Here is a 13,726-nt window from a genome sequence, read left to right as displayed (position 1 = left end):
TTACTAACACAATTAGTCTTGTAAAAACACGCCTAACAGAAAATCTGACAATGTAGCATCCAGTTTCTGCCTCTCGGGATCAGTGTATTAGTGTTATTTGTCACTTAATGAGGTCGTTCATTTCATTGTTTCTATTGAGTATGTTGATTTTCCGACACTCCGTCAAGGCACCATACAGGCTGGTGTAATTGATTCTGATAAATGCAATCCAGTTGATGAGAGTCTTAAGTACAGTATAAATCTAATCTATAAAGGGAAATAAAATGTTATTGTTAAGGAGAAAATCAGCTGATGCAAGCAGAAATTTTGGCAACTCTGATCATGTTTTTTAGATGCAAAAACTATATGCTCTTCATAATGAATGGTAGAGGTGTTGAAGCTAGGTATGTAGGAAAATCAAAATGATTATTTATATAGCGTTAAACGCTGTCGCAAAGCACTTTACTAATCAAACAGAACAAACATTAAATCAGTTTTGCAAAAGGAAAGATATAAAAAATAGCAAATAATCAACTAAAAACTAATTTGTAAATGTGGGATTTTGAAAAATATCCAAAAGAGTTTTTGCTGGTCTGATCTCCTCAAGGAAGGATGTCATTATTTTAATGAATAGTGAATCATTTTAATATGATTAATAATATAATGTCTTTAAGTCCAGTGTGATATCTTCAAATTTCTTGTTTTGTCTGGCCAACAGCCCAAAACCCAAAGTTAGTCAGTTAATCACATCACTCAAATAAAAGCTTCAAATCCTCTCATCGGACAAGCTGGACAAGGAAATTTATTGTATTTTTGCTTGAAAAATTGCTTCAACAGTTAACCGATTATTAGAATAATTGCTGATAAGTCTTCTGCTGATTGACTTTATCAACTAATTGTTTCAGCTTTATTTAAGACTGGTGTTCAAGAGCAGGAGAAGCAGGCATCTTTTCAGCAAATGCAGAATGTTGCTGTGCTTGATATTAGATCAGTTTGACAGCCTAGTCACCCCAGTTATCTTTGACATTCCTAAACTACAACATAACACTAAAGGGTGTCACAAAAGGGTGATACCCAAAATAACAAGTATTGGCTTTTTTTTGTTGAGCCTGTTGAAAAGCACTGTGACAGCTATGAGCCACATTTGAAAACAGATCATACTCAGTACTGCACAATTTTAATTAGGGCTACAAATAACGATTATTTTCCACGGTGAATGATGTCATCATATGTCTTATTTTGTCTGAAACAACAGAAACTCAAAGATATTAACGAAATTAAGATTAAATTGTTAAGGACAAATCTGAGAACCTAAAACCATCACATTATTGGCATTTTTGCTTTAAAAAAAAGGACTTAAAAAATTAATTGATTATCAAAACAGTTGCTGATTAATTTTCTCATCAACTAATTCTTGCAGCTCTAATTTGACCAGAGTGAAGCATTGGACTTTATGTCATTAACATGTAATAACCCTGCAGTTCTATGTAACCACACCTTGAAGCAGCCATTCATACTTGCACGCTCTTTCTTGCTCTTTTTTACATGCACATAGTCCAAACACAGTCCAATTCATCTGCGAATCCAGTCTGAGCTCTCAGTAGAAGTGTCTTACACATGGGTAATATCTTCAGTATCACAGCATTGTAAGTTGGATTCAATTGTTCTAGTACAAGGTCCACTGGCACAAAGGAGGATTCAGAGGTGTGAACATATAATTGGACCATGTTGTCCATCTTTTGACAGTAATTGGACAGATGCATTTATACATGGGGAGGTATAAATAGAATCATGTATTATCACAGGGGATTCAATGTTGAATGGCCGCTGGTGTGGGTTTCTATTTTTGGTCTTAGTTACTGTGGAAACCAGAGGGCTCTGCAGGCATCCAGTATTTGCTGTTGCTATTTAGTGCCGCTGCTTCATGAAATGGATTCCCTATTGCCTTATCCTCAATGAGTCTAATACAGATGGAAAGATTTGTTGATATGCACAGAGATTATAATAATTATGTAAACCCAGTCTGGCTGTGTTAGTAGGAGATTTGCCAGGAATTTAGAGACTGTCGGAGTTGTTTACTACTCTATCTCCCCCTTGTAACTATGAGTTTCCTATAATTTATCCCCGCAGGAGTCTGCTAGGCGGAGTCGAGGGTCATCAGGGGGAATTCTGCTCATCAAGACTAGATGTACCAGGTAATCGTTATATTCCCATTGCTAAGTTTGTGTGTTTCAAACTAGTGATTTACTAAAGCAGGTTCCATTAAAACTTAGAGTGTCTTAGCTAGTAAAGATTTTGGTTATTTGTGAACTGGTTGCCAAGACACATCTGTTGCCCATCAGCTATGTAAACTGGAAGTCACTGTAGCATCACAAGCTGTGACACACTATAACTCCAAACATGAACTGTTTTAGGAGGCCAGACAATATATTACACTTAACTGCAAACTCTTTGTGAAAGTAGTAATGACTTAATTTTATTTATATATATATATATATAAAAAAAAAAAAAATACAGTTCATGGAAAAATGCTGTATGTTTTTCAGAGTTAGTAGTATGCATACTACTAACTCTGAAAAACACACCATCGAATTATTTTATTACACTAACCTGTTATTTTTTGCACATACAGTGGTGTGAAACAGTTTTTGCCCCCTTCCTGATTTCTTATTTTTTGCATTTTTGTCACACCTAAATGTTTCAGAACAAACACATTTAAATATAAGACAAAGACAACACAAGTAAACACAAAATTCAGTTTAAATGAAGGTTTTATTATTAAGGGAAAACAGAATCCAAACCTACATGGCCCTGTGTGAAAAAGTGATTGCCCCCTAAACCTTATAACTGGTTGGGCCACCCTTAGCAGCAACAACTGCAATCATGCATTTGTGATAACTTGCAATGAGTCTTTTACAGCGCTGTGCAGGAATTTTGGCCCACTCATCTTTGCAGAATTGTTGTAATTCAGCCACATTGGAGGTTTTTCGAGCATGAACTGCCTTTTTAATGTCATGCCACAGCATCTCAGTAGGATTCAGGTCAGGACTTTGACTTTTCTTCAGCCATTCAGAGGTGGACTTGCTGGTGTGTTTTGGATCATTGTCCTGCTGCAGAACCCAAGTTCGCTTCAGCTTGAGGTCATGAACAGATGGCCGGACATGCTCCTTCAGGACTTTTTGGTAGACCGCAGAATCATGGTTCCATTTATCACAGCAAGTCTTCCAGGTCCTGAAGCAGCAAAACAGCCCCAGACCATCACAATACCACCACCATATTTTACTGTTGGTATGATGTTCTTAGTCCACATAGTATTTTCCCAAAAGCCTTGGGGATCAAGATATTTTCTGGCAAAAATGAGATAAGCCTTAATGTTCTTTTTGTTCAGCAGTGGTTTTGTCTTGGAACTCTGCCATGCAGGCCACTTTTGCCCAGTCTCTTTCTTATGGTGGAGTCATGAACCCTGACCTTAACTGAGGCAAGTAAGGCCTGCAGTTCTTTGGATGCTGTTTATGGGGTCTTTTTTGACCTCTTGGATGAGTCGTTGCTGCGCTCATGGGGTAATTTTGGTCGCAGGAGTCCCAAAGCTTCAGAAATTGCTCTATAACCTTTTCCAGACTGATAGATCTCAATTACTTTCTTTCTCATTTGTTCCTGAATTTCTTTGGATCTCAGCATACTGTCTAGCTTTTGAGGATTTTTTGGTCTACTTCACTTTGTCAGGCAGGTCCTATTTAAGTGATTTCTTGATTGAGAACAGGTGTGGCAGTAATCAGGCCTAGGTGTGGCTAGAGAAATTGAACTCAGGTGTGATAAACCACAGTTAAGTTGTGTTTTAACAGGGGGGGCAAACACTTTTTCACACAGGGCTATGTAGGTTTGGATTTTTTTTCTCCCTTAATAATAAAAACTGCATTTAGTGTTTACTTGTGTTATCTTTGACTAATATTTAAATTTGTTTGATGATCTGAAACATTTAAGTGTGACAAACATGCAAAAAAATAAGAAATCAGGAAGGGGGCAACCACTTTTTCACACCACTGTATAGGCTAACATCTTTGGCATAACGTTTGTAATTTGAGGTGTATTGTGTGAGGTCAGATGTGTCAACTATATCCCATTACCTCATTAACTTATCTCTACGTAAGAACTAGTCTGTGTGGTGCAACCTGTTTTAATTTAGTGATGCGTAAAACTGAACTTAGTAAACATTTACATAATAACCAGGCCAAGTTTGAACTTATACAAACAGCTCCAGGTCTGACCAGCTGCCAAGTTATGTGTTGGTGTAAATCAGCTACTGTCTTTACTGGCCTTTAAGCAATCATACACTGGTACGTCTTATTCACGTTTCCCTTTTTCTCATATTAATTGTTTTAAAGTTGTGAAAATTGTGTTCTAAGTAGTCAGAGCACACTTTGCATCTCTGATAAGACCCTTTTATTGCCTTTTGAAATGTAATATTTATTGTAATGTTTAATTTATTTATATTATTTAAGATATTTTCTTTCTTTCTCACATTTTATGTTTAAGTATGCTTATCGTGCTGTCACTTATAATGTTCATGTATTTTGTTTACTGCAATCAATGTGTCAAATGAATAGCAATGTTTTAAGTACTCAGGGCACAGCTTGCATCTCCAATAAGACACAGTTATTACCTTTTGAAATGTAATACTTATTCTAATGTTTAATATATTTATATTATTTAAGATATTTTCTTTCTCTTTCACTTATATTTATATACAATCGTCACACCCACAATTCTATTCGATTCTATTCTGCACATTTTTATGGACCATAAGAAGCTGTTCAACAAGAGTCATAATACAAATGTCAGAGTCAGACCAATATAGATTTAGACCAACTTTTAATGGCATCATTTATCCTTGGTGGCTGACCTACTGTATGTAGAAAAAAAACACTCAACACTTTCTGCAGCTGCTTTGCAACAAAAGCCATCCAGTGGTGTTACCATGACTCATAGTATCTGAATTCTCGTCATGTTGTGTGGTGTTTCAACTTTGGTGCATAAAAGAGAAAATGTGTATCATGCACTTTCTTCTATTGTGAGAGGATCAGAAGTATTTGCTGACAAAGCAAACCAATGAAAGGAAGCAAAGATCTTTTCTGTTTTTCAAACAGAAATATAGGAGTATAATAAAGGAACGGTGTATAATCTTACGGATAATTAAGAAATACAAAGGAGAACTCTTAAAGTTTTTCTTTAAAGCTATGCAGAGTGGATGACTAGAAGATGACAGAGGACTTTTATAGGCTCAGTCCATCCACCCTGTATATGGCACAAAGCAGACAGGCCTCTGTGAGTTGTGCCACAGCACTAAATATAACTCAGTTTGCTGTTCTAACTGTGAGTCAGTGACAGATCCGAGGGGATAATACTTACTCTTGCTTTCCTAATATTATCTAATCTTGCACTGTCTTACCTGGAATGTTCTCCTCTACAGATGAAGGAAACTACTTTTCCACTCTGACAGGTAGAACATTTGTAGTCATTGTCTCTTGACGTGCTTTCTGTATCTATGAGTACCTATTTCTGAAGAGACTCGTTTTACATCCAGAGAGCATATAATGTATGTCTGAGTGTTTCAATGTGAAGAAAGCAGAGTCAAACATGGCACGAACTTTAGCAAATTACAATTCTTGTTTAAATTTGGGTATGAATACAAACTCATTAACATATTTTGATTGCTTTTTCTGTATTAGAATAGTTGTGTCTCTCAGGTAGGCAGATTGTTTCCGTACTGTGGCTGTTTTGGCCAAAGTGTTGCCATACCTGCATGTAAAAATACCTAATGGTTCAGTCAGAAACACTTACGTCACGTAATGACCGTTTATAGCAAATAGTTAGATTTGGCAGAACCTTTTCTGCGGTCTGAGGGTGCCTGAGGGAGATCAAAGAATCCAAGCAGTGACAGGGATTCTGCTTAGAGAGATAATCCTCATAATAAACATAAATGTATGTAAAAATCGTCAAAAAAAGCGCACAGACTTTAGGGCTCTGCCTGAACTGACTGTATGCTCCTTTAACTCCGTGATTCTCTTTGTTACCTGTCTGTGTCTTGTGTATCATAAACCATCACAAGTTTTATGACTGAAAGTTCACTACCGACCTTGGAAACAGTAGCTGACAGAACAATCTCACCCCAAGGTCTTCTGGAGCTTTTGATTGTATGACACAATTTTCTAGAAATGTACTGCAGATGTTAATATTTCCATTTTGTCTGAGCACTTTAAGAACTCTCTGTCCATGTTGAGAATGAAAGTTCATTCTTGACCTCAAAAACAGTAAAACAATCTCACGACAAGGACAGTTTAGTAGCTGCTCTGGAGCTCAAATCACAAATTTGTCTAGAGCAGTGTTCAAGGGTATTAAAGTTAAACTTGGTCTTACACATGTCTATATCATGCTTGGTTTGACAACTGGCTGTGGCCCACTTTCTTGCCTCCTCATTGTATTTGCTTTACTGCTGGTACATAAAGACATTGTGTTATACTGTATCATGACACTACAGCTAGCTCATCCGTGTTATCCTCCAGTTATCAAATTTTTTATTAGTATAATTTACAGTCTGCTCTTTCAATATTTATTCTCAAACCAGTTCAGGTGGTAACTGTGGCACCACTCTCAGAAATGTAATTCTTTGATGTAATATTGAGACTATAGAAGTTTGTGTTGAGTATTGATATAGCAAAATGTATCTACATTTTAAATTATGGCTGTGTAATATAGTTGTTTGGGATTTTCTAGTAATCTCTGTTGTTACGCCCAACCCTTGGTCAGCCCTATGGGTCGAACAATAATCCACCATTTACCCAAAGTAAAACTCTTTTAACAAAGTAAACCTTTTAAGACACCCAAACCATGGGATTTATTAACGAAAACATACAAAACAAACCAAGACACTAAATGACTACTATAAACAATCAAAATACAACAGAAACACTAAGTAACATGAAATCTCAGGCTGAGAGGCAAGACCAGCAGTCCACAAATGAGAAGCCTCTCTTGCAACAGGAACCTGGGAGATATTAACGTCCTCCTCCCTGGGCCAGGTGCACCTCATTTTGGACTGATTAAGTGTAGATGACCTGGGCGGAGCAATAGACAGGAGAGGAAAAGGACAAAAAAACCCAAAACAGGCAGCACATACAGCTGTAACACTGTTTTCACGCTCAACACATATTTAATAGGACACAAATAGAAATCAAATGATGACAGGCAAATGGAGTCATAAAACAGTTCAACCAATAAACAGTAATTCTTGTAATTCTGATTTTTGTTCTAATATTCCTTTGTCTGTTTAGGATGCAGAACGTCAGCCTGTTTTTTTCCTATTCTCTTTTAAACTGCAAATTCAAATTCAGATGTGTCCTCCATAATCACATCCCTAAGTCAAAGGAAGTCACCGGATCATTATCTGGACATAAGCCCTTGCAGTCAAATTCACAACTATCCAACTTTGTCTCTTAAGGCCGCCAGTCTTCTTTTCACTTTGACAACAGGCATGTTGACACACAAAGCCTCTCACAGTATCAAGCTTCTTTCCCATCTTGCACTTCTGCTTTGTGCCTTTCTGTAATTTTCTCTTATTCCTGTCAAAGCACAGCTGCTGTTCCCTGCTAAAGACACCCTTTCCATTCTAAAAATTTGGCTTTTACAGATGAGCTTCATTTTTGTAAGCCTTCCTCCAGGAATTTGCCAGATTTGCATTTTTGTTCTTTCAGAATTGGCAGATGGGTTTTATTTAGGAGCGAAATGCGCCTTCAGGCAAAAGGTCCTCTTTTCCCTGCATGATGCCATGTGCATCCCTAAAATGGTTCGGTACAATCTGCATATTCTCAGCATCAACACAGACACCGAGGAGGTCTTTGTGATTTAGTGAGATAAAAAAAAAATGGACAAATGCTTTCTGTGGGCAGTGTTTAATGAGGAAAAATGGGGGTAAAACATAAAATAGGATTGCTTCCAGGTGGGGCGTAATGAGCACTAAGAAAGGAGAAATGGTCTTTTTCGGCAAGAACCAAAAAAATACAAGTTTATATATTATTGTATCTACCCAAATTCTTCCCAAAGAAAAAAGCTTCCACTAACTCACCAGCTGTCATTCAGCAACCTTCATAATGATAATAATAATGTCGATAATAACACAGTATTAGCAATAGAAGCACACCTGTGAACAAGTATAATTTGTCCTTAAGTATTCTGCAGTACTGTAAGTCAGATGTTCAGAATTTCATATAATTAATAACTAATCAAAAAAGAGGCATTATTAGCTACAGAGTGGACAAAGGACAGTATTTCCATAATCCTCTTCATTTGTTTTCAATGTTCCATGTAGATTGCATGATAATATGTGTGTGTGTGATAATGAAATGTACCTGAGACAAAGCAGAGAACAGAGAGAGAGAAAATAAATCAATGAGGCATCTCTTTGAGTCTAAATACTTATCCCTGAGCCCTGGACCAATGGGGATTGATGGGCTTCCTCACTTTGTTCCAGGTCCTTGGGCTTTGAAAAGGATGTGAATACAAGCTGTGTGGATTGATGGGTGGCTGTTAGGGCTTCAGGTTCCTCTCTTATCAGCTGAGAGGTAATTGATTTATGGAGAGCTGGTTTGAATCACAACAGGGATGTAAGTGTGCTGATTTAGCCACTTAACACAAAAACAGGGTCACCAAGAGCAGGTTGCTCTGTTTGAGAGGAACAAAAGAACACATGGTTATCCACCTGCATTACCCTGTTGGTGCTGCTAATACCTACTGCACAAGGTGGGTGGTTCTCAATTTTTATATGATACAACTGTGTGATATTTATTTTCTTTCCTTTCATGTTTCTTCGAAACAAAAAAAAAAATCCAGCCTGAGTAACAAAAATTAATGATACTTGTTGTGATGCAACGGCAATATAATTCACCGAGTGAGTGTCTGGATCATTGCGCTTAACGTATTAGCTTCAACCTCACTGACAGTCCAAGTCTGGGCTTCTGGTATAAGTAACCATGGCAACCAGCATCACCTACAGTACAGTAAATTTCCAGAAGCATCTAGTGTAGCAATGTCGTTTATTTAGTGTACACACATGCATCAGCATACTAATGTGCAGGGGCACACACACACACACACACACACACACACAATCTATTTTGTTGTTATGATGTTATGAAAAAATCTGTATCTTCGTTTAAATCCCATTTGAAAACCCACTTCTATTGAATGGCTTTCTAATAAATATACAGCGTTGTAACATGTATTTTATTTGTCAATTTTTCTCTTTGTTGTTTTATATTTGTTTGTTCTAAAGCACTCTGTAACCATTGATTTTGTGATCAGTGCTAAAAACAAACAATCTTCATTATTATGTTATTGATATGAATCTGTAAAAGGAATATAGTTTACATTGGATGACATCATCACAAGATCTCAAAAATGTATTGTATCAATTAAAACTGTCTTTACTTTGACTTATACACAGAATTGGACATTATCATCCATCTCACATGTATTCAGTAGGTTGTGAGTGAAAGAGAATCCGTGAGTTTATTGCTATGTCAAGTGGTAAATCCAAAAGTTAGTTGAGAGTCTTCATGAGCCCATTTTGTTTTTTTTTTTAATCTCACCAGCACAATATTTCTTAATCCAGTAATGTATTATGCTCTCATGTTTTTTTTACACCTGCAAATTAACACAGACTAACTATTTAAGTAATTTTAATTATCTTTCAACATGTTGCCTGGTCATCATTTACTTGAGCTTCAGACGTAAGAACTTAGGATAGCCTTGTGATGGTGTGTTTGAACGCAAGCAAGCAGAACTTTCTTTATATATTCCAGAGGAAATACAATGTGCTTGTTCTACCTGAACTCTGTGTCTCCGTGGTTCTCAGCCCCTGAATGTCTCTACCTTGAATACGCAGTTAGAAGGCCAGTTCATGTGAATCCCACCGGCTGCTGTCCATGGTGCTGAATCCCCCTCCTCATGTTAGATTGGTATCTGCCGGGTCGAGTCGGGACTTAACTTGTTGCACACAGGTGTGATGAGACTGAACATTGATGCTTACAGCTTACTATGTGTCTTACGCATGAATCATATTACACACAGCCTTTTACTGGCGACTGGTTTGCGCATGCGAAGAGACAAGCTGAGGCCACTTGCTTTAACATATGACCGTGTGGAGAGCATCGATCGCTCTCAATGCGCACAGCGGGATATGCGCGTTTTTACATAAACATTAAATTCAAACCTGGCAACAAAGATTTCCACGTTATATTTTCCTACACGCCTCTCCTGCTACTACGTTTCACGCAACAGGCTGCAAGACCAATGTGGAGTCTACGCTGAAGAACAGTACCACCACCTGTAACTGTGCCTCTGCTCCCGACTTTTCATGCCGACACCGAGGATGAAGAAGCAAAACGTCCGGACCCTGTCGCTCATCCTCTGCATGTTTTCTTACTTGCTGGTCGGCGCCGCGGTGTTTGACGCGCTGGAGTCCGAGTCGGAGAGCTCCCGCAGACGCATCCTGGAGCAGAAGCGCAACGAGATGAAGAAGAAGTACCGCTTCTCCGAGGACGACTACCGCGAAATCGAGCGAGTAGTGCTGCAAGCTGAGCCCCATCGCGCCGGGAGACAGTGGAAATTTGCTGGTTCTTTTTACTTTGCCATAACAGTCATCACCACCATTGGTAAGTTGGAATATATTACTGCTATCTTTTGAGATGAGTGATAATGTTGTTACTGCATTTACTATATATCAGTTTATTTTTCTGCACGAATGCAACATTTAAGACTTGTTTTGATTACAGACTAATTTCCATTTAATTTCCATCCTAATTTCCGTTTTACCATTCAAGCGTTTCTATGCGTCACGGTGTTCCTCTCACTTCCATCTCTTTGCATAAAGGTTATGGACATGCAGCACCAGGCACAGATGCAGGAAAGGTCTTCTGCATGTTCTACGCTGTACTGGGCATTCCTCTGACTTTGGTCATGTTCCAGAGTCTGGGAGAGAGGATGAACACATTTGTCCGCTATCTCCTACATAAGGCGAAGCAGTGCCTGGGCTTTCACTGCACTGAGGTGTCCATGGAGAACATGGTCCTAGTGGGTTTCCTGTCCTGTATCGGAACACTGTGTGTGGGGGCTGCAGCTTTTTCCCACTTTGAAGGATGGAGCTTCTTCCATGCTTACTACTACTCCTTCATCACACTAACTACCATCGGCTTTGGAGACTTTGTGGCCCTGCAGAAAAAGGAGGACCTCCAGGAGAAAACCCCCTATGTGGCTTTCAGCTTCATGTACATCCTGGTGGGGCTGACTGTTATTGGGGCCTTCCTTAACTTGGTGGTGCTTCGTTTCCTCACCATGAATACTGAGGATGAGAGGAGAGATGCTCAGGAGAGGGCATCACTGAAGAGGGACAGAGGCCTTTTGGATGGGGCTGTGGGTGTCCACGTTGAACAAAGCAGAGACGGCCACAGGGGGAGGAAGAGGAGCAACTTGGTGCACAGTCGCAGCCACAGTACCCTCTTCCTTCCAATGGAGGAGGGAACCAGCCGCACTAACCTCATTGCTTCTCCAGTGGAGGACCAGGAGAGACGAAAAAGCCCCTGCAGACACAGGCTGCATTTTCAGATCAAGGCAGGCAGACACGGGCCAGAGTCGAGCCTCAGCTCTCTCTGCTCCTGTGTGTGCTACCGGCTGGGCATTTGTGATAGTCCTCTTATGTCCCACAGTGAACACCACGGCTGCCATATCAATTCTGTTTACTACAACTCAGTCTCCTATAGCATCCAGGGCTGCTCGCCAGGTTCCATTGACAACACTGGACTTTCTTCCCCAGGGAGCACACTCTCACCTGGGCATAGCTTCCGAGAGTTCCCCCGTTCAAGGAGAAAGTCAGTTTAAAGAGCACTTTAGTGAGAGTGAGTGTTTGCACAGACTGTAAACAATATTTTCATTGATACTGTATTTTGTGTCACACCTTTTTTGTGCATGTCAGAAGACACTGATTCTGTTAAACAAATACACCGTCTCTTGTGGCTATTGAAAACGATTTTATTTGTAAAACAAGGATGAGATTTTTTTTTCCTCTTTTACCGCCATGACATCATTTATGTTTGTGATTCTGCAGTTTTCCTCGCATGTAAGCCTAAGTGCAGTGCATGCTAAAGAGAATGTGTAGCACACAATGTGAATGCATGAGTGCTATGTAAAGATGTAAAAGGTTGGGCTTTTAATCTACAGTTTTAACAGAAGTATTTTTTAATAGTACTTTATTTATGAGTGTATAACTGTTCAGTGAAGGTATGTGAATGATCCTTGGTGGACTTTGCTCCTGCTTTAGACAAAACCCTAAATTTTTCATGCCATAGCTAGAAGATGTCATTATACTTTTATATTTTAAAAAAAGCCTTAAAGAACTTTGACCAAGCACATGAGGTATGTGGCTTCTTAGCTCAGTGAGTTTAATAAATCCTTTTAGTACTTATAATTGGGGGTCAGAATAACCTTTTGTGCATTGTTCAGCACTAATGCACTCTAATATCAAGAGATTATGCTTGTTAAAACTGATTGACATTAAATGGATGTAGCACGCAACAGATATGTAGCAGGTTAACTTCCCACAATCCTGGTCATTTTCCAGTCAGGGAGGTGTTGCTTCCTTGTAGACTTGGTTTGTAGTCAGATTCGATGTGAGTCTCTTACAGTATTGTTTTATTAAACCAAAGAAAAGGACCATTGAATGTGTGAGTGTTTTTATTTTAATCCAGTGATTGAACAAATCGACTCACATTTGCGGGAGGTTATTTGACTTTTGTATTTATTTGTCTTCCTCTGTTGTTTTGTATTTTTTTCAACTACCAGAACCCTTTTAGATTTGATAAAAAAAATAGATCTTGAAGGCCTTACCTTAGCTGACTTTCTTTTCTGTTGCAACTATCACTGCAGAGAAAAAAGGGGGTCAGAATGAGGTTAATAATACTACTTTTAGAGATATTATAACCAGAATTGGAATGGAGAATAATTGACTTAGATGATAAAACCTAGCGAAGATTGAATTTGTGATTTGCGGGTCAATGAAATTGAACATTTTAAGATAAAACTGTTATTTCGACAACATATTTAAATGTGTAGTTATGGTCAGCTTCACTCTGGATTATAGTCGCTGAAATGCTCTTGAAACAATACTTATATGTAACCCTAAAAGATCCACTTTTCAGCCAAATTTAGAACAGTTTCAACATAGAAATCTTAACATTTTTTTGATCTGTAAGTTGCCACATTTATGTTTGGTGGGAAAATATCTTTTCAGGATGTCCTGAGATGGCTTGTTGACTAGGTTAAAAGGTTAAAATTCAGCTTTATTGTGTTATTTCTCTCTCTCCCCCAAGTGTTCCTGTCTGTTTGAAATATGAAGAAGATAATAAAATGGCCATAAACCAGCAAAAGAAGACAATGCCTCCATTCTCAAGCGCAGCAGCCAATATTTCAAGTCATAAACACCACACTTTCTCTTCTGTCACAAGATAAAATCACTTCATGTGTCTTAACGTTTGCACGTTGCCTCCATTTGCTATTTTTAAAATGTGTTTTTCGGTTGGGAATGAGGAACAGAAATCATGAAGTCTTTACATAAGTGTCCCCAAGCATGCATTTCATGCCATCTGTTGATCTGCTGGAATAGTAGGCTGCTTTACATATAAATGTAAAACTGATTGGGCAA

General features: G+C 38.5%; 2 protein-coding genes across 2 annotated transcripts in view; both read left to right on the top strand.

Moving 5' to 3' along the window:
• LOC137184754 (uncharacterized) overlaps positions 1–13,726 on the top strand; it is a 41,350-nt gene that overhangs the window by 953 nt on the left and 26,671 nt on the right. The window contains exon 2 of the transcript XR_010928713.1: positions 2,110–2,174. The gene's annotated coding sequence lies outside the window, so the exon portion shown is untranslated. The remainder of the gene's footprint in view (positions 1–2,109; positions 2,175–13,726) is intronic.
• On the top strand, positions 9,210–12,694 carry kcnk15 (potassium channel, subfamily K, member 15). Its single transcript, XM_067592728.1, has 2 exons — positions 9,210–10,685; positions 10,904–12,694. Exons 1-2 carry the CDS (start codon positions 10,388–10,390, stop codon positions 11,905–11,907), a joined length of 1,302 nt encoding a protein of 433 aa, XP_067448829.1. The 5' UTR covers positions 9,210–10,387; the 3' UTR covers positions 11,908–12,694.

The sequence above is a fragment of the Thunnus thynnus genome, chromosome 6 (assembly GCF_963924715.1).
Source record: "Thunnus thynnus chromosome 6, fThuThy2.1, whole genome shotgun sequence".
Classification (NCBI taxonomy): Eukaryota; Metazoa; Chordata; class Actinopteri; order Scombriformes; family Scombridae; genus Thunnus; species Thunnus thynnus.
Note: the sequence above shows the minus strand (reverse complement) of the source record. Positions and strands in the feature narration are given on the sequence as shown.